This window comes from Medicago truncatula, chromosome 2 (assembly GCF_003473485.1).
Source record: "Medicago truncatula cultivar Jemalong A17 chromosome 2, MtrunA17r5.0-ANR, whole genome shotgun sequence".
In the NCBI taxonomy this organism is placed as follows: domain Eukaryota; kingdom Viridiplantae; phylum Streptophyta; class Magnoliopsida; order Fabales; family Fabaceae; genus Medicago; species Medicago truncatula.
The window spans coordinates 20,966,841-20,993,755 of record NC_053043.1 but is presented as its reverse complement, the minus strand read 5'-3'; the positions used below and the strand labels follow the sequence as shown (position 1 = coordinate 20,993,755).

Sequence of the window (26,915 nt, the reverse complement as noted above, 5' to 3'; positions counted from 1 at the left end):
CAAAAACATATTTAACCCAAAAAAAAATATGGATGTTCGTGAACACCAAGTTGTATTGAATGTTATGGTTTGTTTGTGTATAATACTTTATACTCTATATATATTTTGGTTTTAGGCTTAATATATCATTTGATCCCTTAACTTATTTTTTGTTTTTATTTTAGTCTCCTAACTATAAAGTGTCTCAAACTGATCCCTTCTTTTACCGTTACATTTTTTGGTCCTCTCTGTTAGTTGTTAACATCAAATGTCTAATGTGAACCGTATTTAAAGGTGGTCTATCATAAACCTTATTAAATTTTTAAATTTTAACCCTTTAATTTTTTCTTAAAAAGATAATTGTTGGATCAGGTAGGGTCTATTGTATTTTATTATGAACCACTAACACCTAATATTTTTCTCACTTTTCTTCATCTTCTTCATCAATTAACCCAGAAAAAACAAAAAACTTAGAAGAACAAAAAACATAATTTTTTCTTCAAATAAAAAACATAATTTTAATTTTTTCTTTAAAATAAAAACCTAAAAATTACTACCACACCATCGCCATCTTTCTTTCATTTTCCCTAACATTCTTAAAAGAAATTACTACCCAAAATGAAAACAAAAAATAAGTTAAGGATCTAATGATGTACAGTTACACTTACAATAAGAATTTAGAATATATTATAATGAGACAAAACAATTAACAATTTTTAATTATTAATTAATTAATTTTGATTGAGTTGAGATTTTGGGATGTGCTACAAGTATTTGATTCTCCTTCTATGCCAATTTTAATAAACTAGTTTGCCTTCTTACAAAAATATATTAATTTTATTGTAAAAAATATTAATTAATTAATTAATTAACTGGAATATTAGGGAATTTTTTTATTTTTTGAGGGAGGGATATTTTTCTCTTCCCAATAAATTGTTTTTATGGGCAATTAATTTAATTGGGATATTTTTAATGCAAGAGATTTGAAGCCACACTGGCACACACTACAGTTAAACCATACCGGTTTAAACTACCATCCCAAACCCGGTTCAACCACCGGTTTTTTGCATACAAAGATCTTCTTCTTTCTTTTCACTTCCACTACTCCATTTTCATCCATTCCTCCTCACTGCAAAAACAATCTCCACTCTCTCCTCTCTTCTTCCTCCAGATCCCAACCTTTTTCATTCACATTTCCCTTTCCCCTTGCACCCCCCATCTCCCCTTACACCCCCTCTCACTAACTAAAACTCCTCACTATAAAATCAATGTCCTCTAACTAACTCCGCTCCATAATCCAAATGGATTCCCCACCTTCTCAACAACCGTCGTGGGGAAGATCACCAACCTTTTCCACCACCCATCTCAACCGCACAACCTCCACATCTTCATCAACCTCTTCCCCATCATTCTCCAAAGACTCTTCCACAATCCAATCTCTCTCTTCCATCCTCAACAACCCTCTCTCTTCCACCACAATCTCCTCTCCCGAATTCACCCCTATCTCCTCCACCAAATCCACCTCCACTCTCACCCGATCCGATTTCCTTCCATACCTCTCTTCCCTCTCCGATCCCTTCCACCGCTTCGACGAAATCCGCAAACACGCTAACAACGAGATCTCAACTATCTCCGACGACGGCGGTGCCGGAGAAGCACTCGTCGCGTGTCTCCGTGAAGTTCCTTCGCTATACTTTAAACAAGATTTTCATCTCGAAGAAGGCGCTACGTTTCGTGCGGCGTGTCCGTTTTCTACGTTTGCTGAGAACGCGATTTTGCAGGAGAAGCTTTCGCAGTATCTTGATGTGGTTGAGCTTCATCTTGTGAAGGAGATCTCTTTGAGATCGTCGTCGTTCTTTGAAGCGCAGGGTGAGTTGCAGGATCTTAATGGGAAGATCGTGGAAGGATGTACGAGGATTCGTGAATTGAAGGATACGGTTAGGCTTATTGATTCGGATTTGGTTGAGTCTGCGAGGCAGATTCAGTTGCTTAATGGTACAAGGACGAATTTGTTGGCGCTTCAGCAGAAACTTAGGCTCATACTATATGTTAATCAAGCACTCTCTGCTCTCAAATTGGTTCGTTTTTTGAATTTTTGTGTGAAGATTCTATGTTAGTGTGTGCTAGATTTCGCTTTACAATCCTCATTTTTAGATTTTGAGTTTTTTGATTCAATTCATTGATTTTAGAGAAGTGTTTAGGTTTTGGTGTTGTGAATGTTAGAAATTTTACTGAATAATGTTATTGAGAATTGTGGAACAATGACACGTCAACACTGATAACAATTACTGAAAATTGCATGATTGAACGTAATCACACATGTGTGTCGGACTCTGGACACGCCTTCGATTAGAAGTACTATCGGTGCTGCAGATATTCCAGTTAATCTTATGCAGTTTTAGTTCTGTTAGCTAGTGAATAATTCAGAGTTTTGAATTTCGAATGTTTTTATTTTGAATCGTTGTAAGAATGGAGAGGTGTTACTGCTGTAAATTTGGAAGCTATACTGAATAGGATTAATGGATTATTGAGATTTGTGGGGAAACTATTTGCAGTTTTCTTTGGGTTGTTGTAGTAGCAGTTCTGTGAGCTTGTAATTAATCAATTTATGCAACAGGTTTCTTCGAAAATTAGTATGGCGATAATTTTGTTTGATTTTCCTATGTTTCCCTTATTAGTTTAGTCGTTTTTTATGAATGTTTGACAACTGGAAATCCATTTTAAGTTGATATATTTTGCTGTGATACAGCTTGTTGCATCTGCAGATTGTGCTGGAGCACTGGATGTAACTGATGATTTGCAACATTTGCTGGTATACTTTAATTATTATATGATATTTTCTGAATATTATTCTTAACTACTACTTCTTGTTTTCATGATCGTAGACTTAGTTTTGTTCTTTATCTTTTCATCAGCACTATATGTGTTTGACCTATCATGACTAGGGATGTATCTTAAGTCTTGACTTATTATGATTTTTAGTTTAGTCAACTTAATAGAATATGATGGAGAACTCAACAGAAGTAATTCCTAAATTTTATTCAGTTCAAAAAATCCTAGATACAATGTAGTTGGTATCCTCTACTTAGAATATATTTTCCCCTACAATTATAATTGCTTTGAAGCATTGAAATTAGAAAGAAGGTTTATGTTGATTCCATTATCCATATTGATCACGATATATTTACTGTGATATGCGGAGGTACTGTATTATGTTCCTTTTCTTTGCATAAGCACTGAACATGTTTAGATGTTACCCGATCTTATTGTGGATGGGTAATGTCTTAGTAAATGTGTGTAGCTGATATCAATCAGTGTTTGGGTAGCAGATACCAATCATAATATTGAATTGTGCCAGTTTCCTTTTAAGTTACAGCTGACATCAATTACTTACATTGTCGAACTTATCTAGTTTCCTTTTTAGTCTGTTAATGGCACATTCTATGTTTTAACATCAATGGGATTCCTGAAGGACGAGAAGAAAATTTTATGCTAATTTTAGTCTTATTGTTTCCTGTAACTTTGGTAGGATGGAGACGAGCTCACTGGCTTGCATTGCTTTCGTCATCTTAGAGATCATGTGACAGGCTTTATAGAATCCATAAACAGGTACACCTTTTTTGATGTCCTGATCTATCAAGATTGTGTATTCCGTTAACCTGCATCTGAAAATTCATTTGACAGTGTTTTCTACTGCTTTTTGTGATTTTTGATCCCCTGTAATAATGGGAAGAGAATAGGGTTGAATTATAAGGTTTCTTTGGATAGCTCTGTTTTTGCTTTTGATCTTTAGATGGTGATAGGGAAGTCTACACTCTGCTAATGGCTTTGATGGGTTGAAAAAATGTTTTGGGCTTGCATTGCACTTGGCCTATCTGTGAAATCTTTTGTTCTTATGGTAGAAAAATAAATTGTTTTGATAAAGAAGTAGGGGGATGCAACCATTGAAAATCAATATGCCATCCTAAAAGAAACAGAAGTGAAAAATAAGACAGTGGAGAAAGATGAATCCACATTTATCAAGTTTACCAATTTGACTCTCAGAGTCCTTAAGCACCATATAGAAGCCAAAAGCACCCATTTAAAAGTAGTGAATTTTAACTTAGGTTTATAAGAATTTGTATATAAATTCTTGCCTAGATTTTGAATATATAAATTTATAAGAATAGGTGCCTGTGGATACAAAACATTTGTACCGCATGAATCTTGTTCAGTCAGCTGCTGATTATTCAGGTTGGTCTATCCAAGTAAAACACATCATTTTGATTAATAAGAAAGAAAAGAGAGATACAGAATAATAGAGAAACGAAGCAGCAATTGAGATCAAGGTAGCCAGGATCGAGTCCCAGCACGTAGGATCGCACGATCTTACGTGCTTTCCCCACCCAAACGAGCTGCGACCTTGATCTGGGTCGTTTTTGCCATTTTTTTGGTCAGGATCAAGTTTCTGCAGCAGAAACGCAAGAAAAAATGCGCTGCGCTGGCCAATATGGGCTGGGTTTCGCGAACCGGGGTCGGGTTAAAAATAAAACCCGGTTTTATATGTAAAAACGAAACGCGTTTCTTTCATCTTCAACTTTGCTAAACCCTAGCCAAGCAGTGGCCGCGATTCCATCTCCCTTTTCCGGTGAAGTTTTCGCCGTCGTTCACTCTCTTCCATCACCTAACCTTGTTTTCGTTCACTTTCATCAACTAAAACTCAGTTTTTCACATTACCCATAACTCTCTGTGTTTTTTCCTCCCTTATCTCTGGTCTCTGTTATGATTTTGAATAATGATGATTATGACTCATTAATGTGTAGTTTAATGCAAGTAAGTTTTATAAGTTTTTTTATTTTTATGTTTGAGTGTGTATGTATATGTGAAGTTACAATTTTGCCCTTGAGTGGGTTCTTACGAACCGTGTTACGTTCCCCGACTTTACGTCCCTTCACCGGCCGATCGAACCTACGTAGAAACTCGTTCCTGACTACATTGATTGAGATGGTAGATATTGTGATTTATTGTGGCCTGTAAACAAAAAATCATCAACAAATGGATTAATTCTTTATCTTGGTTTGGATAAAAGATGGTTGTTATTGTGTTTTTTTGTGGCTTGGAATCAAGTAATAATCCTAATTATCAACTGGGAAAGTTCAGGAGTGTATTTTTTTGCTTGTCGCTTTTAAATTTGTTTATGTGTTGGTCTTAACAAACTACATTCTTATCTTTTTATTTCGGTTTCCTATATGATTCGAACTAAATTCATCCACGTTGCTTTATTTTAAAATGTTTTAAACTTACGCTTATTTAAAACATGTTTTCTTTGTCCATCAATTCTTGTAACTTTGAAATCTTGAGTTTTGGTAATGATATAGTGGTAAAAAACGATTGTATATTTTTGAAGAAAAACCGCAAGTTGTGTTATGTATCAGATGTTTTAGTAATGTATTGTTTTATTTTTGTAGCATTCTTTCAGCAGAGTTTATTCGAGCTTCTTTACACGATGCTGCAGAATCAGATGTGATAATTTTATCTAAAGCTAAATCAAGAGCATCCCTGCTGATGAACGGAAAAGATGATGAAGTAAGATCGTATCTTAAATTACTTTTATCCTTAACACCTCTTTTTGTTTTGTCTCTTTTATTTTATATGAATCTTGTGCTGGAGATCTGTCAATTGTTTACCATTATTATGTTATAGAGAGGGTACTGTCACAGGGATTTCTTCATGTAAAATGTAGTTGGCATATTTTAAAGTGAACTGTACTGTCAGGTTGTCAAACTCTAGTCGAGAGTGTAGGTAGAATCCGGGAGCTTCCGTTGATTCGTAGAGTATACCTGATATTAAAGATGTTAAAAAAAAGTATACCTAATATACAAATAATATTAAAAACCTTTACACAACATATATATATAAGGGAAATGTTAACGAGTTCCCCTGGGGCACTCTTTAAGACTTTTAAATGGTAATTTTTTTTGAAAATTTGTGTAATCAATATAATCACATTAACACGCCAATAATCCAACATTACAAATTCATAATAAGGCTCAAACGCACATTTCACCCCCTAACTTATAAAATGTAGCGACTTTGGCTCCCTTTTAAAAGAAATAGCCAAAGCCCCCCCCCCCCCCCCCCCCCCCCCCCCTCATGTTTAGCCTCTTTTGCAAAACACTAATTTTGACTTGGTCAATACTATGTGTCACACCATCTGTGTATTTTTTGAATTAAAAAAAGGAAAAGCCATGTGTGTATTTATAGAATTAAAAATAATAATTAATGATGAAATAAAATAAATGGAAAAGGAAAAAAGGGGAGAGCACATGTTTTCTCCTTCACCATCTCCTTTCCTCTCCCTAACCTCCATCAATATAGCAGCAACCATAAACCACAACTCTCCAATTTCATCCCCTTTCGCTACACGTTCACCAGCTCATCCACAACTTATTTTTTTTCCCAAATGACTCATAAACCCACCCACACTTTTGTGATTCAAAATCTCACTTGGATCAACCCATAACCACCACCAACCCCTTTTCCTTCATTCTCTCTACCAACTCAACACCCAATACCTCATCTAACCTCAGTTATACATCTTCCTTGTCAACAATCTTATCCTTAACCACCCACAAAAATTTATGTCCACTTTTCATCAACCCATTTTGAATCTCTCTCATTTGGTCCCTTCCCAACACAGCTCTGCTTTCAAACCAAACATAAACCACAAACCTAATAGGTTGCTCATCTGATGATGTTTCCTTTTGATTTTCTTTCTCAAGTTCAAGAGGAACAAAAGGACAAACACCAGAAACAGAAAGTGACTCTGATTGAAATGAGAAAGGAAAGAGAGGGAAGACATCAGAGATAAAAACAGAGATGGATAGTCAAAGTGCAGAGATCATAGGAGGGAGAAGGTGAGTTGACTCACAAAGGGTTTGAAACTTTGAACTCGTGAGGACTGGGTTGAGAATCGAATCTGCGAGAGGACTTGAAATTGGCATGGACGGGGTGAAACCATGGAGGCTCCATTATCCGATGGTAGAACCGGCCTCCGTAAGTGAATGGGTGCGGTTCCGTGATGGTCGGAATCGCAAAGGGGGAACCACCATGGTAGAACCGTCCTCCATAGTGAAAGGGATTTTCATATTAGTGATCTTTTCAGACTCAGCTCTTTGCCCTGTGCAGTATCAGGTTTTAAATTAAGTTCGAAAAACATGAGTTTAAAGAAGTGTTTGACTTCCAAATAGGTATGTTAGGGATTGACTTGTGATTCACGTGAAGAATCCATAGTCTAAACAGAATCCATAGTCTAAACTCTTCTGTGTTGGAAGTAGTTAAGTAGTTGAAATAAGTATAAGTAGCAGGATAAATGAAGGTATTGTTGATTCTTGATACCTTAAGCACAAATGCACAATGATAAATATTTTCATCGAGTACTCTTGCATTTAATCCAATGTTTGAGAAGCTGAAATCTCAAAATGTTATGTTGCGTGGATTATGTTCTTTCTGTTATTATATTTTCTTGGGTGTGCATCCGTGTTTTGATAAATATTATTTCTCAATTGTGATGTTTTGAAGTTTTGAGGATGCAAATTTTGATCTAATCTCTACCTAATCATAACCAGGCAAAGTTAGAAGAAGAAACAACCAATTTCAAAGATAGTCTTCTCCCTACTGTAATTGGCTTGCTTAGAACAGTGAGTATTAGCTGCATTTACTCTAAAAATATTTGTTGTTTATGTTAGTTCAATTTCTATATCATGTCATGGGAGTTTGAATAATACCTTTGATTGATGAAAAATCTTCACTAAGATCCATGCAACTAGTTATTCTTTTGTATTTTTGAGGATATGCCGTTCCTTTATCCTTCAAGTGATTTGTAAACGCTTGGCATTTGGTAACAGATATATGAGGATAAGATAAGAGACAGAAAAAATCGTCTGAGATCTGGTACCATAAAAATAATTGATGAACTATGTTGCACACAAAGAAACAGCACCTTGAAAGTTTCATCTTTATGCTTCCAATGTAATTCTCCTGAAACTCCTCGTGATTCATTATAATTGTGCTATGTGAGGCATGGAATATGAAAACCTTGGAGTGGCAGAGCCGCAGAGGTAGTCTTGGCAACAAGTTATTTTATGTGGAGTTGGGAATTTTTAACACCGCACAATTACAGTCCATTAATTAGGTGGTGGCTGTTTGTTGTTTCCTCATGCCATCTATACTTTCATCTTATTAACTGAAATTTTCCTCGAAGCCCTTTTTGTATATGATACAATAACAACCAAGTTTTATCCATCTAGGTGGTGTAAGGGATATAAATGAATTGGACAACTGTCCCTAACATGCACTATTTCAAAAATAATAATTGTTCATTTGACTGCCATTTATTGATGCGTCTCTTACTTGGAGGGAATTTGTTGACTTGGAATCAAAAAAAATTTGCCCATGAAGATTTAAGTTTAACTTGTCTACAAAGTATTCCAAATTCCCCGGTCCCCCTAACATTTGTAATTTAGGATATTAAGATTTCACATGTTTTGTGGGGAGAGACCTATGAGATATGTTTACGATTCCTAAAGCTTTTCAGTTTATTTTTTGAAATTAAATCCTTGTTCTTTTAGCTTCTAGAAATGCACACTATGCTCCTTTCTTGAATGAGTCTTAGGATTGTTAGATGATATTATACTATTTTCCCCAGGTAATCGAAAAATTGGTTTTCTGGAATTTAGCTTGATTTGGTTTTATGGTTTTCTTATTTTCAGGCTAAACTTCCCTCTGTTCTGAGGATCTATCGAGACACACTGACTGCTGATATGAAGAGTGCTATTAAAACTGCCGTTGCTGAGTTGCTTCCAGTTATTGCTGCTCGAGCTTCAGAATCAGAGTTCTTTTCTGGAGACAGAGCTGTAGAGGCAGATGGTGAGAATTTCTTTAGCATAACTATTGATATTTGGCTATCAGAAATTAATTCTTATATATGGGTTGGGGGTTAAATTATTATTTTCACTATTACATTAATCACTCAAATATAATTTGTGTGGATCCAACCATTGGAATAGTAACAATTTGTTGCATTTTTTATTTATGTCACATCTCATAAAATGTAAATAGGTTTGTAATCAGACTTCTTTAAAAAAAAAGGTTTGTAATCAGACTGTTATATATACACACACCTTTCTTCTATAAGCACTTTTCTACTTTCAACTTTCTAATGTTTAATAGTGACTCAGGTGGTGGTGCTTCACTTGCTAGCAAGTTAAAGAGTCTGTCATCTGATTGCTTTGTCCATCTTTTGAGTGCTATTTTCACGATTGTACAGGTAATTTGTACTTGACTTCTGTTGTGTCCATCTAGACTATAAATCTTGTATATTTTGAAATGTTTTTAGTCTTAATAATATAGACAACACACATTAATGATATCTTGCCGGCATTGCTGAGATGCACAGACACTAATACACAATACACAGACTCTGCAATTAAGGAAAGTTTGAAAATGTCACCTTGCTTTATAAACCATCTGTTTCTTCTTCTTGCTTGGCTATATTATTGTTAATTTGCTTGCTGGACTCATTGTTTTCTACCAATTTAAATAGGGTGCTTTATTGATAGTAAGAAAATGGTGAAATAGTAGTAGAGAGAGTTTCTCTAACTACTCCCTGAGCAAAGCTCCGACACAACTCAGAGAGGAATCCTACTCTGGCCCTAACAGAAAACTTATTCTGTCATCTCTTAAACTCCTAAGAATTCCCCTTTACATACAGATAGAGAGAACATTCTATTATTTAACCCTAACGGGCCTTTTATTATTTAGTCCTAATGAACCACTTACTGATAATCAACTTAAACCTAAGTAATCACCTACTAATTTCTTAAAACATCCTCTCATATGTCCTAACAACATGCATAGTCAGAAACATTTTCTTTTCCCATCATTTTCCTGATAATGCTGAGTAAAGTTGCATAAAAAATCAATTTCGCTACTATTTAGAAGTATTTGTAAGTTTTAGCAGATATGATTGATGGTTTGCAATTCCACTCCATTTCATTCTTTGTTTTTTAAGTTACGGAACAATCGGAAACTCCAAGAAAATTTGATCTTGGACACTAGAAATTGTGGATATGAATGAAGGTTTAATGTTGGAGACAAAATTATACCGCATACAATATATTCTAATGCTATGCAAACCTTGTCTGCCATGAATAAAATGTCTTTAGGTTTCACTGTTCTAAGTATTATAAAAGTTAAGGAAACACCACAAGATTGTCAAGACAAAATATAAGAATTTCTAAACCAGGGAGCATTTTGATTCATGTACATGTTATATTTGTTGATGTTGATATTTAAATAAGGCAATGGCTATTGCCCAAGAAAGGGTTACAGCCATGTTACTAAAATTTACTTTTCCAATGGTTTGCACTTCATCAGCTTTTGTAAGAGTGATGTAATAAGATTTTTTTCTTTTTAGTGATTGCAGGCACATTTAGTGCGGGCGGCTGAAGTGAAAAAAGCCATTGAATGGATTTTGAGCAACTGTGATGGTCATTATGCTTCTGATTCAGTTGCTGCAGCAATTGCGCATGGTGCTGCAGCTGCAGAAATATCCCAAGAAAGTGAGGTTCACGGTACCACATTTTTGCCATATTCACCTCAAAAGAATGTTGCCAAGGGTCCATCTTTTCAAGGAAAAGCAATAGATGCTGTGAGCTCCTCAAATATGTCAAAAAATTTCAGGTTAAATATAGGCTCTTAAGGAAAATTAAAAGAAAAATGAGCTAGAATATTGTTAAGTGCCACTACTTTCTGTTCCCTTAAGACTTGAGTGGTTTGCCACATGACTTCAGCTGTAGTAAAACCATCTATATTCTATAGCATGCATGTCTAATATATCTGGGACATTTTCTTGTTGCCGACATTATCTTTTGCAAACATACTATCATCCATCCCCTTAACAATGTTGAATCCGTATGGTGATACTCCTCTCAAATGTTTTATCTTATCTTGTTTAGTCCTTCAGTAGTATTTTTTCTGTTTTAGAGGCTGCTAGGATTGAATACTGTATTTCTTTTACTGGTTACTAATAACTAATTGCTCTTATGTAATCTTCTCTCTTAAAAAATATGATAATGGGGGTTAAGACCATGATATGGAGTCCACTAGATGCTTGTAAAGTTAGTACATGGATTATATAATTATAAAATAAATTATACTTTGATCTAGCATGCTTTCTGCCATTACTTTTGTGTTTTAATTGCTGCCCAATTTATTTCATGTTCTCAAAAAATCTGGTCCTAAACAGAGCTGATGTATTGCGAGAAAACGCAGAAGCTGTGTTTGCAGCATGTGATGCTGCTCATGGAAGATGGGCAAAGCTTCTGGGGGTCCGTACTACTCTCCATCCTAGGTTGAAGCTGCAGGAGTTTCTAACTGTTTACAACATCACCCATGAGTTCATTACAGCTACAGAAAAAGTACATATTTTCATTTTGGTTTAAAGTTTAGATTTCAAATTATGTGGTTTTAGTTCGCTGATTGAACTCCCAAATTAAAACTAACAGATTGGTGGAAGATTGGGATACAGCATCCGTGGGATACTGCATTCACAGGCCAAGGCTTTTATTGATTGTCAGCATGATTCTCGGGTCAGTTTAAATTTGGTGCTTATTGGGAAAAACCCAAGTCCCACATCGGATAGACAAGACTCTTGAGAAGAGTTTATAAAGAGGAGGCAATCCTCACCTTACAAGCCGGTTTTGTAAGGATGAGTTAGGCCCCCAATTTCAACAGTGCTTTCCGTAGTGTTATATATTATTTCCTCAAAAAACTGTTCATCTCTATTAATACCCTTGCTTTGCATTTAGGCGTCAAAAATTATGGCAGTGCTTGACCAGGAAACATGGGTGGAGATAGATGTCCCTGATGAATTTCAATCCATTATCAATACGCTTTTTCCATTGGATGCATTGTCTTCTGGGGACCCTAATGGTGTTGAAGAAGATAATTCAAACAGTTACCATGATTTGGCGACTAACAATGATGCTCGGCCAATGGCAGACACTGGACAGTCAAATGCTGAACAGAATGTTGAGCAGACCGATTCCACCGATGAATCTAAGAAACCAAATAGAGGTCATAGTAAATCGTTAGAGAGTATCAGCACTGAGAAAGATCAGAAAAAATCTGCATCTCAACCTCTTTTCTACAAAGGTGTTGGTTATCACATGGTAAACTGGTTAGTCATCTGGACTGAACTTTGTTTTCCTTTTGCCCCCTATTGTATGCAACTTCTATTCATTGTGTTTTCTATTCCTCTCTCTCTCTCTCTCTCTCTCTCTCTCTCAATATGCTTGTGTAGGCATACTCAAGTATTTTATATTATTATTATTATTATTAGTCCTTCTGTTCCATAATAATTGTTACATTTGCGAAAATGAATTTGCCCCCAAAATTGTTATTTTTCAGTTTTCAATGTAACATTAATTACTTTTTTCCAATTATGCCCTCTAATTAGTATCGTGTGTATCGCTTCCAAGTTATTATTTTCAACTTTGGGTTTACGATAATGAGAATCAACCAATAGTTAATACGGTTAATTTGATAAAATTGTTCTCTTTTCATCATTTATAATTTCTCCCATTTTAGCCCTCAGCTGTGAGAATGCATTTAAAGTACTTCAATATCTTCTGTTTGCTTCCAGTGGCTTGATATTGCTCAAGATGTTGTCAGAATACATTGATATGAACAACCTTTTGCCAGCACTATCTTCAGAAGTTGTTCACCGTGTGGTAGAAATCTTGAAGTATTTCAACACAAGAACATGTCAACTTGTGCTTGGGGCTAAAGCAATGCAGGTACTACTTGTATCGTTCTCTGAATTTTTGGATCCTTTTAGATATAAAAACTATTTTTATAAATAAGATGCATATATCTAGAGCAACGTCCAAGTGATTTCTGCAAAAGAATTTAGGTATTCCTTTATCTCTTTTAGTTTGACCATTATCCATCTCATCACTCATTATCATTTCCAATACAATAAATTTTTCTCTTGTTGCCCTTCACTTCCCAACATTCAACACCATAGGGAAAAATGGTCTTATAAGCTCATAAATACAATTGTTTGACTCAATAAGTTAGAATCAATTTTCAGGGGCTGCTCCTTACTTTCATCCTGTTCCAATTTTCTCATCCATGCTTCCATTTCGTTTTTTTTTTTTTTTTTTAAATAAATATTAGAAGCTCCAAGGATCTGAGCTCTTTGATGCCAATTTGATAAAAACCAAATATATTCATATCTGAAATAGAAAATAATGGAGCTCTGCAATTTAAAATCTGAGGCATATCCCTCTGTAACTGTACAACAGAAAGCAAAATATAGAAATGCAGAAACGAAGAAGACAGTTGGCTTAGTATCCTTCCTCAAGCCAAAATATTTCCAATAAAACCATTCTATTACCAAGAAAAAAGAAGATAGGTTGCCATAACCGTTACCCAAAATATTTTCATACCCCCTCATACTATTACCCCTCCTCCAAAACTCATTCTATTATAACAGAATTCTCACATTCTCTCTCTTCAATCCCCTTACCCCACGTGTCCCATTCTGTTATTTCTCCCCCCACATTAATAATGGACCTTTCATTAATAGTGACCCTATCAGATTTCAACTAATGTGTTAATGAAACCCAGCTTGGGGAGCATATATTGAGTCATTTCATATCAGCTTATATATTGTCCTGCACTGGAAAGAAACCGCAGGACAATGCTGAGTTAAAAAATTTACGGCTTTCAAACAGTGTGCATCATTTCGTTAAACTATATACTAAGTAAATGCTGCAGTTGATTTTTTCGGCTTTCGAACAGTTTTGCTTAACGAACTTGATCCCATTTCAATTAACTTAGAGCTTTGTCATTCTTTTGGTCTCTAATTTTTTCTAAATTGTGTTCAGGTGTCTGGTTTGAAGTCCATCACCTCTAAACACCTGGCGCTGGCAAGTCAAGTCATTAGTTTCATACATGCTATTATTCCTGGTACAAATTCGCACACCTGTATTAAGTTTTTTGATTGTGTTTGTATCACAAGAGTTTATGAAATTGTTGTTACACGGTCGAATTAAATTATAACTTTGTTCTTCATTTCTGGTGTAAGAAATTCGGCAGATTCTTTTTCTGAAAGTTCCAGAGAATAGAAAATTGCTATTGCTTTCAGAGATTGATCGAGTCGCGCAGGTACATACCTAATCCCTTTTTCGCCTTTCTCCATCTGATAGAGTAGACTTATGCAGATGCTGTTTGATTTTAGTTGCATTTTTCATTGAATATCTTTGCTGGAAGTATTATCTTTTCTTTCTTTTCCTGCTTATAGGGGATGAATATTTATGATTTACAATTCCTCATATAAGGTGAAAATTTACATAGTAGTGTATTAAGTGGAAATAGATTTTCCATGTAGTCTCCCTTGCAATGATTCTCCAATCCCTCTACTTTTCCTTTGGGTGGAAAAAGAAATATTGTAATAGAGGAAGGGGCAAATTAATAAAGATTATGTTAGGAACCTGAATCAAAGAGAAACAAAAGAAATAGTATTATATCCACTAGATAATTTTTTTTAGAAACTTCTTTTCTATACTGATTTCATCATGTTCAAACTCATTAATCTCATCATCTATGAAATTCAACACCCTTTATGATGGCTTTTAATTGTTTCTGCATATTCGTACCAGTTGAGTAGAGTTTAGAATGATCAACTTGTATTACACAAAGGGGATGAACAAATATATACACAAGAGAGAATCTCTCAAAACAAGGAAAAATAATAATCTATGGACACAGTCTAAAAAATATTAATAGAGATAATATTATAGTCATGACTATAATCAACTGTATCAAATGTCATTTTTTCCCCTCAAATATTTTTTCTTCCTTTACTCCCATTTTAATATATAAAACTAAATTGTTTCATTTTGTTTGCAAGTAAACTTCAAAATATTTTAAGAATGTTTACTTTTGTGACATTTAGTTACTTTCATATCTTTTCATTCCAGGATTATAAAGTCCATAGAGATGAAATACATACTAAATTGGTTCAGATAATGCGAGAAAGATTATTAGTCCATTTGCGTGGGTTGCCTCAAATTGTTGAGAGTTGGAATAGACCTGAGGATGCTGATCCCCAGCCTAGTCAATTTGCTCGGTCCCTTACAAAGGTAAATCATTGGGCTGATCCACAAAGATGATTGTTATACTTGGATTTCATGTCTACATTTTTTACTTCCACTTTTGAAAAACAATTTTTTCTTCCTATAATGTTTTTCTGTTAATCCTCGTTCCTTAAGTTTTTCCGTATGTTATAGTTTTTGTCAGTTCATTTTATTTGTACATTGTAACTCTTTTCTATGTTAGTTACTGATTATTAATATCTACTTTCGTATGGGCATCTACATATACGTTAGTTTTCTGTCAAGTTTTTTGGTTATCTCATGGGCCTCGCTATCAAAACTATCTTCTGTTAGAGTTTTTGATTATTACGAAGGCTTCACTTTTGAAAGACCATTTTATTAATTTTTATCTCTTAAACTATTAGGTGATGATCGCAATACCCCAGTATTGGTTGGTTAAATATGTTAGTCAATTGGTTAACTGCAAGTGGTTAATTCGGTTTGACATATATTAAATGGTATCTGTGAGGATTCTGTTTAATTTGTCTCTGTAACTTCCGAGGACTGTAACTATACTTTTTTGCCTTAATATTATGTGAATCTAAGTTATATATGATTTACATAGAAATCATTCTATCTGTTAAGTTTGCTGAGCTTCAAGAAATTCCTAAAGACAAATTATGGAACATGTAACTAACTGATGTGCTTCTAGATTTGATGGAACGGGTGCTTTGAAATTGATTATTTTTTTTGAGCTCTGCTCTCATGGCCAATCTGTCACAAAAGAAATCTCATAGTTAGAAACTATTTGTTTTGTTAATTTGATGCTAGGAAGTTGGATTCCTCCAGCGTGTTCTATCTCGAACCTTGAATGAAGATGATGTTCAGGCAATTTTCAGGTAAGAACCTCGGAAATCTCCTTGTTTCCTTTATTCTGATATTTTGATTAAACAAATGTGATATCGAGATTTCCAAAGTATGCGGTACCCATTATTTCCAATGTTGGGATGATTGATGAAACAGTGGGTATTTTATTGCTTTCTCTAGGGTGACTGACTGCTGCTAGGTCTTAGGTGTAAGTAGCTGATAAAGAAACATGTTTGTTCTGAAATACTTGTAGTAGAGCAAAGTAGGTCTTAGAAATTTGTTTGCTGGATATGAATCTTACATTGCAGAGTGCAAACTAATGTATTTAACTATCATGTGACTTCCCAATCATCTCTTGGACTGGTATTAATCCTGCATAGATTGTGCGACTAAATTTCCTGGATTTGTATTCTTGTATATGATGAATACAGCAGTCAATTTTTGCATCTTGTTTCCATTTAAAGGGAAAGTAATTAAGGCTGCTGCTTTCGCAGCTTACAAAGAAAATTGATTTTATGATGAATTCCTACAATTTACTCCTTAAATTTTCTATTTTTCAGGCAAGTGGTCGTTATCTTTCACTCTCAAATTTCAGAAGCATTTTCAAGATTTGATATAAGCACTTCACAAGCACAGAATAGGTATTTACTTTTACGAAGACCAAAATTTTTTAGACTCTCAAGAATGCATCATTTCTAATTATTCCTCCATCTTGCTAGGTTATATCGGGACATCAAACATATTCTTCAATGTATACGGTCATTGCCATCGGGTGATTTAAGTAAATCTGATACCCCTAACTGGGGTCAGCTGGATGAATTCTTGGTGCAAAGATTTGGGAATGATGCTGTTCAGTAAACTGTATTGTAGAGTAACAACTCATTGCTTGTGAGAAGGCTAACCTACTTTAGAGGATGTTGGGGTGATTTAAACCTTCTTCACTCTGCATTTTTGTGTAACACTAAGTCGAGGTAATGTTATTGCTAAATTTTGATTACCTATGACTTATGCATATGATCCTTGTTTCTCGATTAGTGTAAATTTGAATGAAGGGCCAGTGTGTCTGACTCGGAGTTGTTTCACTTTCAGATAAAATAATCCAGATTTAGTGCTATGAAAATATAGTTTTTCTTGTAACAATACTATGCATGACATTAATTTAATGTATATTGCAACAGATTATTAGACGAAGATTTTTGAATGATAACTCATCAAAATGAACAAAAAAATTATAAACTATATATTCTTGCAGGCAGGTTTGTTAGTTTGACAGTTGACTTTGTCAGTTTCATTTGTATTTGGTCAACTGGCTGATATATTCGGCTAAGAGTTTGTATTGGTAAATGGTAATGAAACAATGGTGTTTGTAAAAGGCCAGTTAGCAAATCGAGTAGGCCTGGTGGCATATTTCCGATTGTTGTTTGTTGCATGGATAATAAGAGAACTGACAGAAAACATGTCTTTTTCCTTATTTTTCTGAAGCAGATTTCTGATATAATTTTTCCTACCCAATTAGTTAATGATATCTTATTTGAGTTGTTATAAAGTGCGCATGTGTGTATTAGCATACAAATGATTTTCATTAACTTTATAATACTGAATTTGAATTCTACTTTGTTATTTTTTTTCTTCCAGGCCTTTGGTAGATATACAAATTATGTATCATTTATGAGCATTGTGTAGCCGTGATTGGTCATTTTGCAGAAGTTCTGTAGCAGGCACTGTTGATATTCAATTCTTGGTCGCTGTTTCATAATTGTAATGTTAAGATGAAAATAGATATGAATTAGTAAATGAGTGAATTTTCTTCCTCTTATTCTCCTTACAGTCATGGATATTAATGCATCAATGTGTACATGATTCAAGATATCTATAGTGAGATTACTAAAGTGTGTGCTACTTGAGGGCATACAGCGGTTCCCTTAATAAAGAAAGCTCCTTGAGTAACAACCCTTTCAATGGAAGGATGATCCCAATCGTATTGTGTATATACATTTTTAAAGGTTTATGGAGACAACCAGTGCAAGTGAAAACAAGATATGACAATTGATTGAATAGAAAACCAAACGTGTTAATATCCTTCTATTTGGAAGATGAACATGGTGTTACACGGGATAAAACATGAAACCAATCATAAGAATCCCAATTGTCTTGTGTGTATATACATTTTTATTTCTACGGGGAATTCATGTTTTATCCAGTTCAACACCATGTTTATCTTCCAAACTCATTCCACATAGAAATAACATTTGTTTGTTTTATCTACAGCTCGTTGTGTTACAGCACTATCTTGTTAGGAAATTTCTCTTCTAACTTTCATTTTTGCTCCATACCGTGAAGTTACCAAAATACCTCCATGGCAGTTAACTGATGCTTAGGCAAATGCTGTTGTGGAACGAGTGGCACTTAACTGCTGTTTGGGATATTTTGGTATTTTCGCTGTGTGTGAAGAGTTGCTTTCAGCTTGTTGGATCAACTATTTCATAAGCATATATACACCCTCTGAGCTATAACACATGCCGTCTTTTTCTTTTTCTTTTTCCTCCAATTTATTTCCCTGCCTTGTCTTTAGCCTTCTTAGCTTTCTTACACAGCATCTTACTCTTCTTTTGGCGAATAAACATGTTTATAAGATTTATCTCTAGGGAAAACTTTTCCATCCATTGTGGTCAGGTGGGGTTTAGCATGGGAATGGAGAGTTGTTTTCCACCATGGGAAAGTTTTTTTCAACCATTAGATTAAAGAGGAGTATTAATTTTATCATGGATTGCCTACACCATATTTTTTCCTTTATCTTTTACACTTTTTTTTGTTCAGATCTGGAATTTTTTTCTTTGATAATCCGGTAATCATACTCTTGCGCTCTATCAATTTCAACATTGATTTCATTATGTTTATATGTTTTTTCTATTGCTCTATTACGTATAAGGCAAAAAAACTCAAGATCTGGAATATTCTCATACAATAGGGTCACCAATATTCTCATGGACATGAACATTCTTGTTCATATTCTCAAAGGGTAGTTGAATTTCTATTGCTGCATTTTCATTTCTTCTCCTTCTTCTTTTTGTGGTACTTGAAACCTTTGTTTCATTGTTGTTTGTGATGTTTTGAACTACATAGTTATGTGTTTCTAATGAAGTTTTGCACATGATTGTAGTAACATTGTTGCGTGTTAATAAACAAAATGATCCAAATGATGATGATGAAGCTAGTTTGGATTTTGATGGGATTCTATCACAGAAGAAGCAAGTTGATGATCCAAATGATGGTTAAGTATATAAGCATGGAAAGAAAAAAAATACTGATCTGAACAAAAAAATGTAAAAGACAAAGGAAAAAATATGGTGTAGGCAGTCCATGATAAAATTAATACTCATTTTTAATCTAATGGTTGAAAAAAACTTTCCCATGGTGGAAAACAACTCTCCATTCCCATGCTAAATGCCACCTTGTGGTCATATTTGGCTCAAGTGATTTGTCTAAACAATTTTTTTTTAGAAGTTACGTTCACATTAAAAACCCAATGGATCACATTTTATTAAACATAGATTTGATAAAAATCTAAATGTTGCCCCAAACTCACCTGTTTATAATCTACCGAAAAAAAAATACCCAGTTTTAAATATCTAATCAAAATTCATACAATTAAAAAATATATTAAATTTTTTGACTTCATTATCAATTACAAAGAAAAATATTAAATAAAATCAATTAAATTAATTTAACAAATGATGGTGTATTGTAAAACATCTATAAAAAAAAAAGTTCTCGTGAGCTTAACTTAGTTGTTATAGACAATGCATAAAATATGCAAGGTTCAGGGTTCAAACCCCGACCACCACAAAAAAAGACATCTATAAAAAAAAAATGAAAACTAGAATTCGTAATTTTACAAGGGGTTCCAGAGGTGGCACGGCGGTACGGGTGTAGTTATAAGGGGTGGATTGTAATTTATTTTCTGTTAATGTTTGAATATTATGGATGATTTTAAGTTATGTAACATTTGGATAATTTTAATTTTTATGTTTGATTAATGTTGAATGTTTGGATGATTATGTTGTGTTGTTAATTGTTATGTTATAAATTGATTTTTCTGTTTGAAAAACTGGTCAAAATCATAAACAGTTGACCACATGCTCTAAAACAGAGGCTTAGCCAAAACAGATGGCTTATGCCTCTGTGCTGATGCAATTCATATTATATAATCTGAAATTTTTTAACACTTTTCAGATTATGTAATCCGAAAACATCATTTCCCACCCTATTTGTTGACTTTCTACGGGATAATTGACACATTTCAGATTACATAATCCGGAAAGTGTAAAAACTATTCGGATTATGGAATCCGAATCCATCCATTGCACATTGACATAAACATCCATCAGGCTGATTTAAGTTCCAAAATCCATGAATTTGTCCGGAACTCATTTTCGAAAAGGAGTTCGGATTACGTAATCCGGACAAAGGGTATTTTTGGAGAAAAAAAAATAGGGCACGGGATGAAAGGAATAAGGTGGAAAAGTAATAGTCTAAAAGTATTTCACTAAACCTTCGGTATGAAAAACCTCAACGTGAGACTTCACAACAAGACCAAACCTCAATGTGGGAGACACTACAACCCGTTTTGAAATTTGTTGTTGACACTTTAAATAAGGCTAAAACACACTTGTAAATGACCAAAATGATCCTTTGGTAATTAACTAACGATGCAATGAACCGACGACAGTTAAATGTCGATGCTATATGTTATAAAAACAGAATAGCTTCATAGGAATTTCCAAAACTCCATTTTCGGATTTGATCTCTATTGTTGCGATTTTCTCCAACCTTAAGTCATTCAACACCAATTACAATCACAAAATCAAGTAAGTGCTTATTATCCAATTACATTGCTTTTTTTGATTGAATTGTTAATTTTTTTTGGATAAATTCTCACATAATCAGGTTTTGTTGATTTTTGATTTTATGATGTTAGATGTTTATGATTTGATTGAATTGTTTGATGTTGATTCTAGTATAAATTATTGATTAGAGTTGAATTTAATGAATTGTTTTAGAATTGTTAGGAATTTGTGTAGGGTTTGATTTCCGATATTTGCATTGTGTAGATATGTCTCGGACTCAGGGTGATGTTCAGTTGAAAAAGGAGGGTGAGAAGAAGAAAGCAAAATCGACTGTGACATGACACATAATCAAATGTGATGGTTCCGTAAAAAAAAAAAGAAATTTGATTGTGCTGGTGTATAATCAGTCTAGGTTGAGAAGGAGCGGAAGGACTTGTTATTTTTGTCCTCAACAAAAAGCAAGTGCCCCACGAATTGTCGAGGACAACCCAGCTGACTTAAGTGACGAGGGAGATGATTAAATGTAATGGCTTGTAATGTCTTTCTTTTTTGGATGTTTTTTTGATATGTTGCGCATTTTTGTATGGAATAAATTTGAATAAAGGTTGCGTTTTGAATAAATTTGAATAAAGTTGCACAAGTACACGAAATCAATTCAAAAAATACACAATTTTATTTAGTTTTAATTTTATCTATGTTACATTACATTCTCCCTAAATATATGTGATATCATCATGATGTTGGGTTTAAATTATATTCTTGAATGTTTGCCGAAAATGACGGCATTGAAGTGTCTTATACTTCAGGTAGAGATTTGCAGTATCCTTTGAAAATTCAAAATAATGAAGAGAACAACACATGTATTCTACCGAATCAACTTTATAGGTTATCACATCAAATCCCTTCATATAGGATGAGTAGGGACTTAAAGTAATGAGGTGCATTCTCTTACGCTCCACTCATCCTATACAAAGGAATTTGATGTGAAAACATTCAAGTTGATTCGGTAAAATACTTGTTATGTTCTCTTTATTCTTTGACTTTTCAAAGAAGCTTGCAAATCTATACCCTAAGTATAAGACACGTCAATGCGGATATAGTCAACAAACTAACAAGAATTAAACTTAAATTCCAACAAAATAAAGACATTACATAATAATGATGCTACCTAAACATAATTTAGTGGCATAATCGAACTCTTGAGAATATCTTCAGACGATCTCAGCAACATAACTTCCATCCCAATACTCGGGAACATGCAGTGCTGACGATGTATGCAGAACATTCTCCTCACACAGTCATCGTCTGTTAGAATTATCTTTTCGATCTGCAAATAATCGGGACGTGCATACTAAAGGTCATCTACCCTCCTTGTGTCTTCGGGGTGTAGTCCTTGATTGATTTCATTCAGTTGATCCTTTAGATCCTTTGGCGTGACATCGACCCGAACCTAGAACAAATGACAGTTTCCACCGTTGAAACGTACTTGAGCGCTGAATAAATTGTCCATTGTTTCAGATCTACAACATAAGAAATTAAACAATCAATGAAAAACTCATTCAAACATTTTATCAAATACTTGCGGTGCAAATTATACATAAACATTAAAACTCAAAACTACAGTATAAACATACAAACATACTTAATCAACTTAAATCTACTCTAAAAATGAATCATAATATCTTACTTGTAAACATTTGATTCATTTTTAAAAAAATAAAATAAAATTTAAATCAACCTAAAATTAAAAAATTATAAAAAAAGAAAGACAATTATAACAACTAAAATGTATTTTAATAGCACTATGATTACTTACTTGTGATTTTGTTGAATAAATTTGGATGAATTTCAAAAAAATGAGATGAAGTGATTTTGATAGAAATTTTGAGATTGATTGATAGTTGAGAGTGATAATGGATGAGAGAGTAATGTTGGTTCTGCCTGGAATTTGTACCCGTAATCGCATCAATAGTTAACTACCGATTGACTCTGCGACAATTAACAACTGTTAGTTAGTTCCTTCAACAGTTAACTACCAAGGGGTATTTAAGTTCGTTGATTAAATGAGCTGAAGTTGAACTATAAATGGTTCGATTCGTTAGATTCATGAGATGACTCGATTATATATATATATATATATATATATATATATATATATATATATATATATTAGTTTTAGAAACTTTTATATTTTTTACATGAATTAAATATTTAAAAAGATCCCTAAAAAAAAGATATATAAAAAAAAAAGAATATAATTGTTGTCGTTACGTATCTCCTTTTACTTTTACCCATCCATTCCACTATCTAGGAAGTAGGAATTTCACTTTAATTAGCCTAAAAAGAGCCTTCATTTGCTTCACTTCTTTGTTCTTGTACTGACTTTTGAGCGATTTATAGTAAAATTTGGGTTGGTTTGTTTAAGGATTCTCTATTATTAGATTATTGCAATGTATCTTTTTTAATCTATGTATTGATGAGTGTTTGACTAAGATATATCTATGATTAACGAAAGATATAACTATGTATTAATGAGTGATTTAGAGTATAATTTAGGTGGGTTTATTTGGAAAATTTTGGATTCCAATTGTAGACTTGTATAGTGTTTAACAGAGAAAAAAAATGATAGTTTCCCCTTTCTTTCAATCTATATACTCTTATGTGTTTTTTCAAAATGGGTTATCTTATTGATAGGATTAAAAATTTAGAAAGGCTTCTTTAAACAAACTTTTGGAGTTAAGTGTCTTTGCTGGATTGAATTTGTATGTTTTTTGGAACTTTGTGATGACAGAAAAGGTTGTAACTTCGATTCCAATGCATCAATGTTTTGGTTCTATTTGGAATGTTCATTGTTTGGAGCATTGATGGATGCACTCTTGAGAATGTTTTTTGGGTTAATTTGTTATGTATTTTGTAGTACAAATAAATTTCTATTTTATAACATCATAAAGTTTTCATTTTGTAGAGATGTCAGCTAGTACGTCAATTGAATCCTTGGGAGGTTCACCCCAAAATGATGGAGAAGAGTGTTTAAGTTTGTTGAATCCTATCATTGATTTAGATGCGAATACAAACGAAGAACCACTAACAAATGAAGCAACACCGGCAAATGAAGTTGGGAATGAAGAGAATGTCGAGAACAACGACGTTATTCAAAAGGCTAAGAGAAAGAAAACTTCTCCAGTTTGGGATCACTTCAAAGAAGTGAAGTTAAAGGATGGAACGAAAAAATGGCAATGTTTACATTGTAAAAGAACTTATGTTGTTGTTGCGAGTGGGTCAATTAGCCATTTGAAGAGACATTTAAGGGAAGTATGTCTTATTTACAAGAAGCTAGCAGCACAACAACAAAAATTAAACTTGAAGCCAGCACAAAGCATGAGTTTGGAAGTAGAAGAATATTATGAATTATGTTCTCGGCTAATTGAATTTTGTTGGATTTTTTGTCTGTTACTTGTATCAGATATTTTTTTTCGTATTTATGCAACCTTTAACTTTATAATTTATGTCTATTCTATGCATGCTTGTGGGAACTTTTATTTTAATTCAATATTTACCTTTAAAAGAAATAAAAAATATATATATGTACATATATAAAATATCAAAGATCTATAAATTAACTTTTTTTAGATTTTTTTTTTTGGGCGAGTTGAGCAAACGGACTGAACTTAACGAGCCGAACAGAACTGTTCGTGAACTTTAAACGAGCCGAACTCGAGCTGAAAAAATAGTTCGTGTCGAACTCAAGCCGAGTTTCGAGCCGAACCAATTCTTATCGAGTCGAGCCGAGCTCAGACAGGTTCGGTTCGACTCGACTCATTTCCAGTCCTACGTTCAGGTAAGTCCTCTCGTTTGTTTCTCTATTTATCCATTTATACATTTTTCTTCTGACTAGGGTGTTTGCTCCGCGGTTTTGAGACTAAAAAAACACGCGGTTTAGTTTTATTGACTTTTAAAATAAAATCCAAACCAAACCAAACTAATGCGGTTTGGATTGGAACAATTTGATACCGTTTTTTTAAGATAATACAATTTTTTTTTTTTTGTTTCAAACATTAAAATCAAGTTAAAAAAGCTCAAACATGACCTATTTTCAACAATGTTTTAGTTCAACGATATTTTAAATTTCATCCAATTATTATGATACTCTTGCTGTCATAGAAGAATCGATGCATATCTGATGAAAATGAACCCTACCATACGGTTATTTTTTTTATTTTTTTTTTAAATTAACGTAAATTTTTTATTTTTCTTTTACTGAATGCTTTCTTAGATTTGCCACATAATCACAAAAACTGACATATCAACAACATAATGGCCACACAAGCGTTTTTTTAAATGAGGTGTAACATATTTTACAAAAAAGGATGACATTGTTAACATTTAAAAACATAAAGGATTAAAATGAAAAAAAATAAATATAAAAGACTACAATATTACCTGAAATTAAATTAAGGAACTAATGATATAATTTTGTCAAGATTTTATCATTCTTTAAAGGTTCAAGTAACTCAAATACAATTTTGAAATAAAATTCAAATAAGAAACATATATAACAAGAGAAAAAAAAATGCCATTTTATAAATGTTTCAATTAAGTTTCTATAATTATTGGTTTTCTTACGTTGCGGTTTGGTTTTGTTTGATTCGGCTGGTAAAAATCTGCAAACCGAATCAAACCACGTGGTTGAGTTAAAAAATGATCCGAATACATCCAAACCAAATGTTTATGTGGTTTTTCTTTTGGATTGGTTTGGTTTTAAACAACCTTACTTTTGATTTGCTTCAAACTTAATAAGCCTTTGGAACACCACCTGAAACCCTTGTTTTCATAATTTATGTAGGGCGGACCGTGTGTGTGATGTTGAAAGCTACCTAGACTTTGATCGTTGGCTTAAATATTATGTAGCTAAGAATCATCCATCAGTCTATTTCAGAGTAACCACCTCCTTGCATGAAGCGTACTACGGTCAAATTGCGAAAAAACTATGCTGGAGCAACTCATTGTCGGGTCGATGTGACAGAATTATACATCCAAGACCCAATCACTGCCAGGGACCGATCTTATGTCGCAGAGTTGATCATATGAAAGCTATTTGCAATGTTTTTGGCCGTCATTGGAAGGTCATTATGTGTCCACGACTAGATAACGGGGATTGCAAGACTGCGAAACTATTGGCCTAGATGCGCAAATTTCAGTTAAAGGCTCGGATTGGTATTCATTCCGATCAGCCGTCCAAGAAGAGAAGGTTCGGATTGGCCAAGTAAGTATCCTGAAATTCTTTCTTTATTATTTTCATTGGATATATTTTGTTACGCGGATACAAACATTTTGATGGTTTTAAATATTGGCATTGTGTAAGTGCTTATTTTGTAACGTGGTTTTTCCATAATGAAAGTTATTGTTTTCTAGGAGTTCATAATGTCATGCTCAGATATGTCTGAATTATAGAAAGTTATAATTTTCTTGGAGTTCATAATGTCATGCTCAGATACGAACTGCTCTTAAATCCAATTTTTCTTTAAAAAAAAAATCACTAACAAATGGTTTTGAAAAAATGCAGCGAAAAATGGTAAAGACATTATCTGGTTTTAACAGAAAAACTGTTTTAAATATGGCTAAGTTGTACTAAACCAGTTTGAAATTATAAACTGGTTCTAAACTTGTTTTGAACTGAATGGTTTGAGAAATTAACTAGACAAATTATGAACCACGAACACCCCTAGTTTTCATATAGTATGATTCTGTTTCTTCTCACCTCACTGCATCCATTTGTTTTCAAATTTATGCAGGACAAAGACAAAGACTCGCGTGAGTGTTTCAAGCTACGACAAATTTAAATGTTTACTTCACAAGAATGCACATGAGGAGGCTGCACCAGTCTCTTTCAATGCATCCAACAAAAGTGGAAACAGAGTTCTATCATCGTATTATGAAGTATCTACTTGATAGCAACTCAAAGTGGCGTCGACGTGACAAAATCAAACATCCAAGATCTGGTCGCTACTTGCAAAAGTCCGTGCCTTGTAAAACTATAGAAGAGATTAAAAATGTTTACAATGCCATTGGCCCCTATTGG

The 26,915-nt window shown here is 33.8% G+C and overlaps 1 protein-coding gene across 1 annotated transcript; it reads left to right on the top strand.

Annotated features, from left to right (window-relative positions):
• The first annotated feature begins 1,076 nt into the window (after nucleotides 1-1,076).
• On the top strand, nucleotides 1,077-17,965 carry LOC25486692 (vacuolar protein sorting-associated protein 54, chloroplastic). Its single transcript, XM_013608314.3, has 19 exons — nucleotides 1,077-2,057; nucleotides 2,729-2,791; nucleotides 3,509-3,588; nucleotides 5,427-5,544; nucleotides 7,587-7,658; nucleotides 8,730-8,886; nucleotides 9,198-9,286; nucleotides 10,445-10,701; nucleotides 11,267-11,438; nucleotides 11,526-11,609; nucleotides 11,829-12,199; nucleotides 12,665-12,818; nucleotides 13,914-13,995; nucleotides 14,114-14,193; nucleotides 15,009-15,170; nucleotides 15,954-16,021; nucleotides 16,550-16,630; nucleotides 16,709-16,960; nucleotides 17,625-17,965. The coding sequence occupies exons 1-18, from the start codon at nucleotides 1,281-1,283 to the stop codon at nucleotides 16,845-16,847; spliced, it is 3,006 nt and encodes a 1,001-aa protein (XP_013463768.1). The 5' UTR covers nucleotides 1,077-1,280; the 3' UTR covers nucleotides 16,848-16,960; nucleotides 17,625-17,965.
• Nucleotides 17,966-26,915: the final 8,950 nt, after the last annotated feature.

Bases quoted from the DNA above. Each gene is read 5' to 3' on its own strand.
- LOC25486692 (XM_013608314.3), top strand. From the start codon at position 1,281: ATGGATTCCCCACCTTCTCAACAACCGTCGTGGGGAAGATCACCAACC. The intron at 11,439-11,525 runs GTACATATTTTC...TAAAACTAACAG, and splicing joins TCATTACAGCTACAGAAAAA to ATTGGTGGAAGATTGGGATA. The intron at 15,171-15,953 runs GTAAATCATTGG...ATTTGATGCTAG, and splicing joins TTGCTCGGTCCCTTACAAAG to GAAGTTGGATTCCTCCAGCG.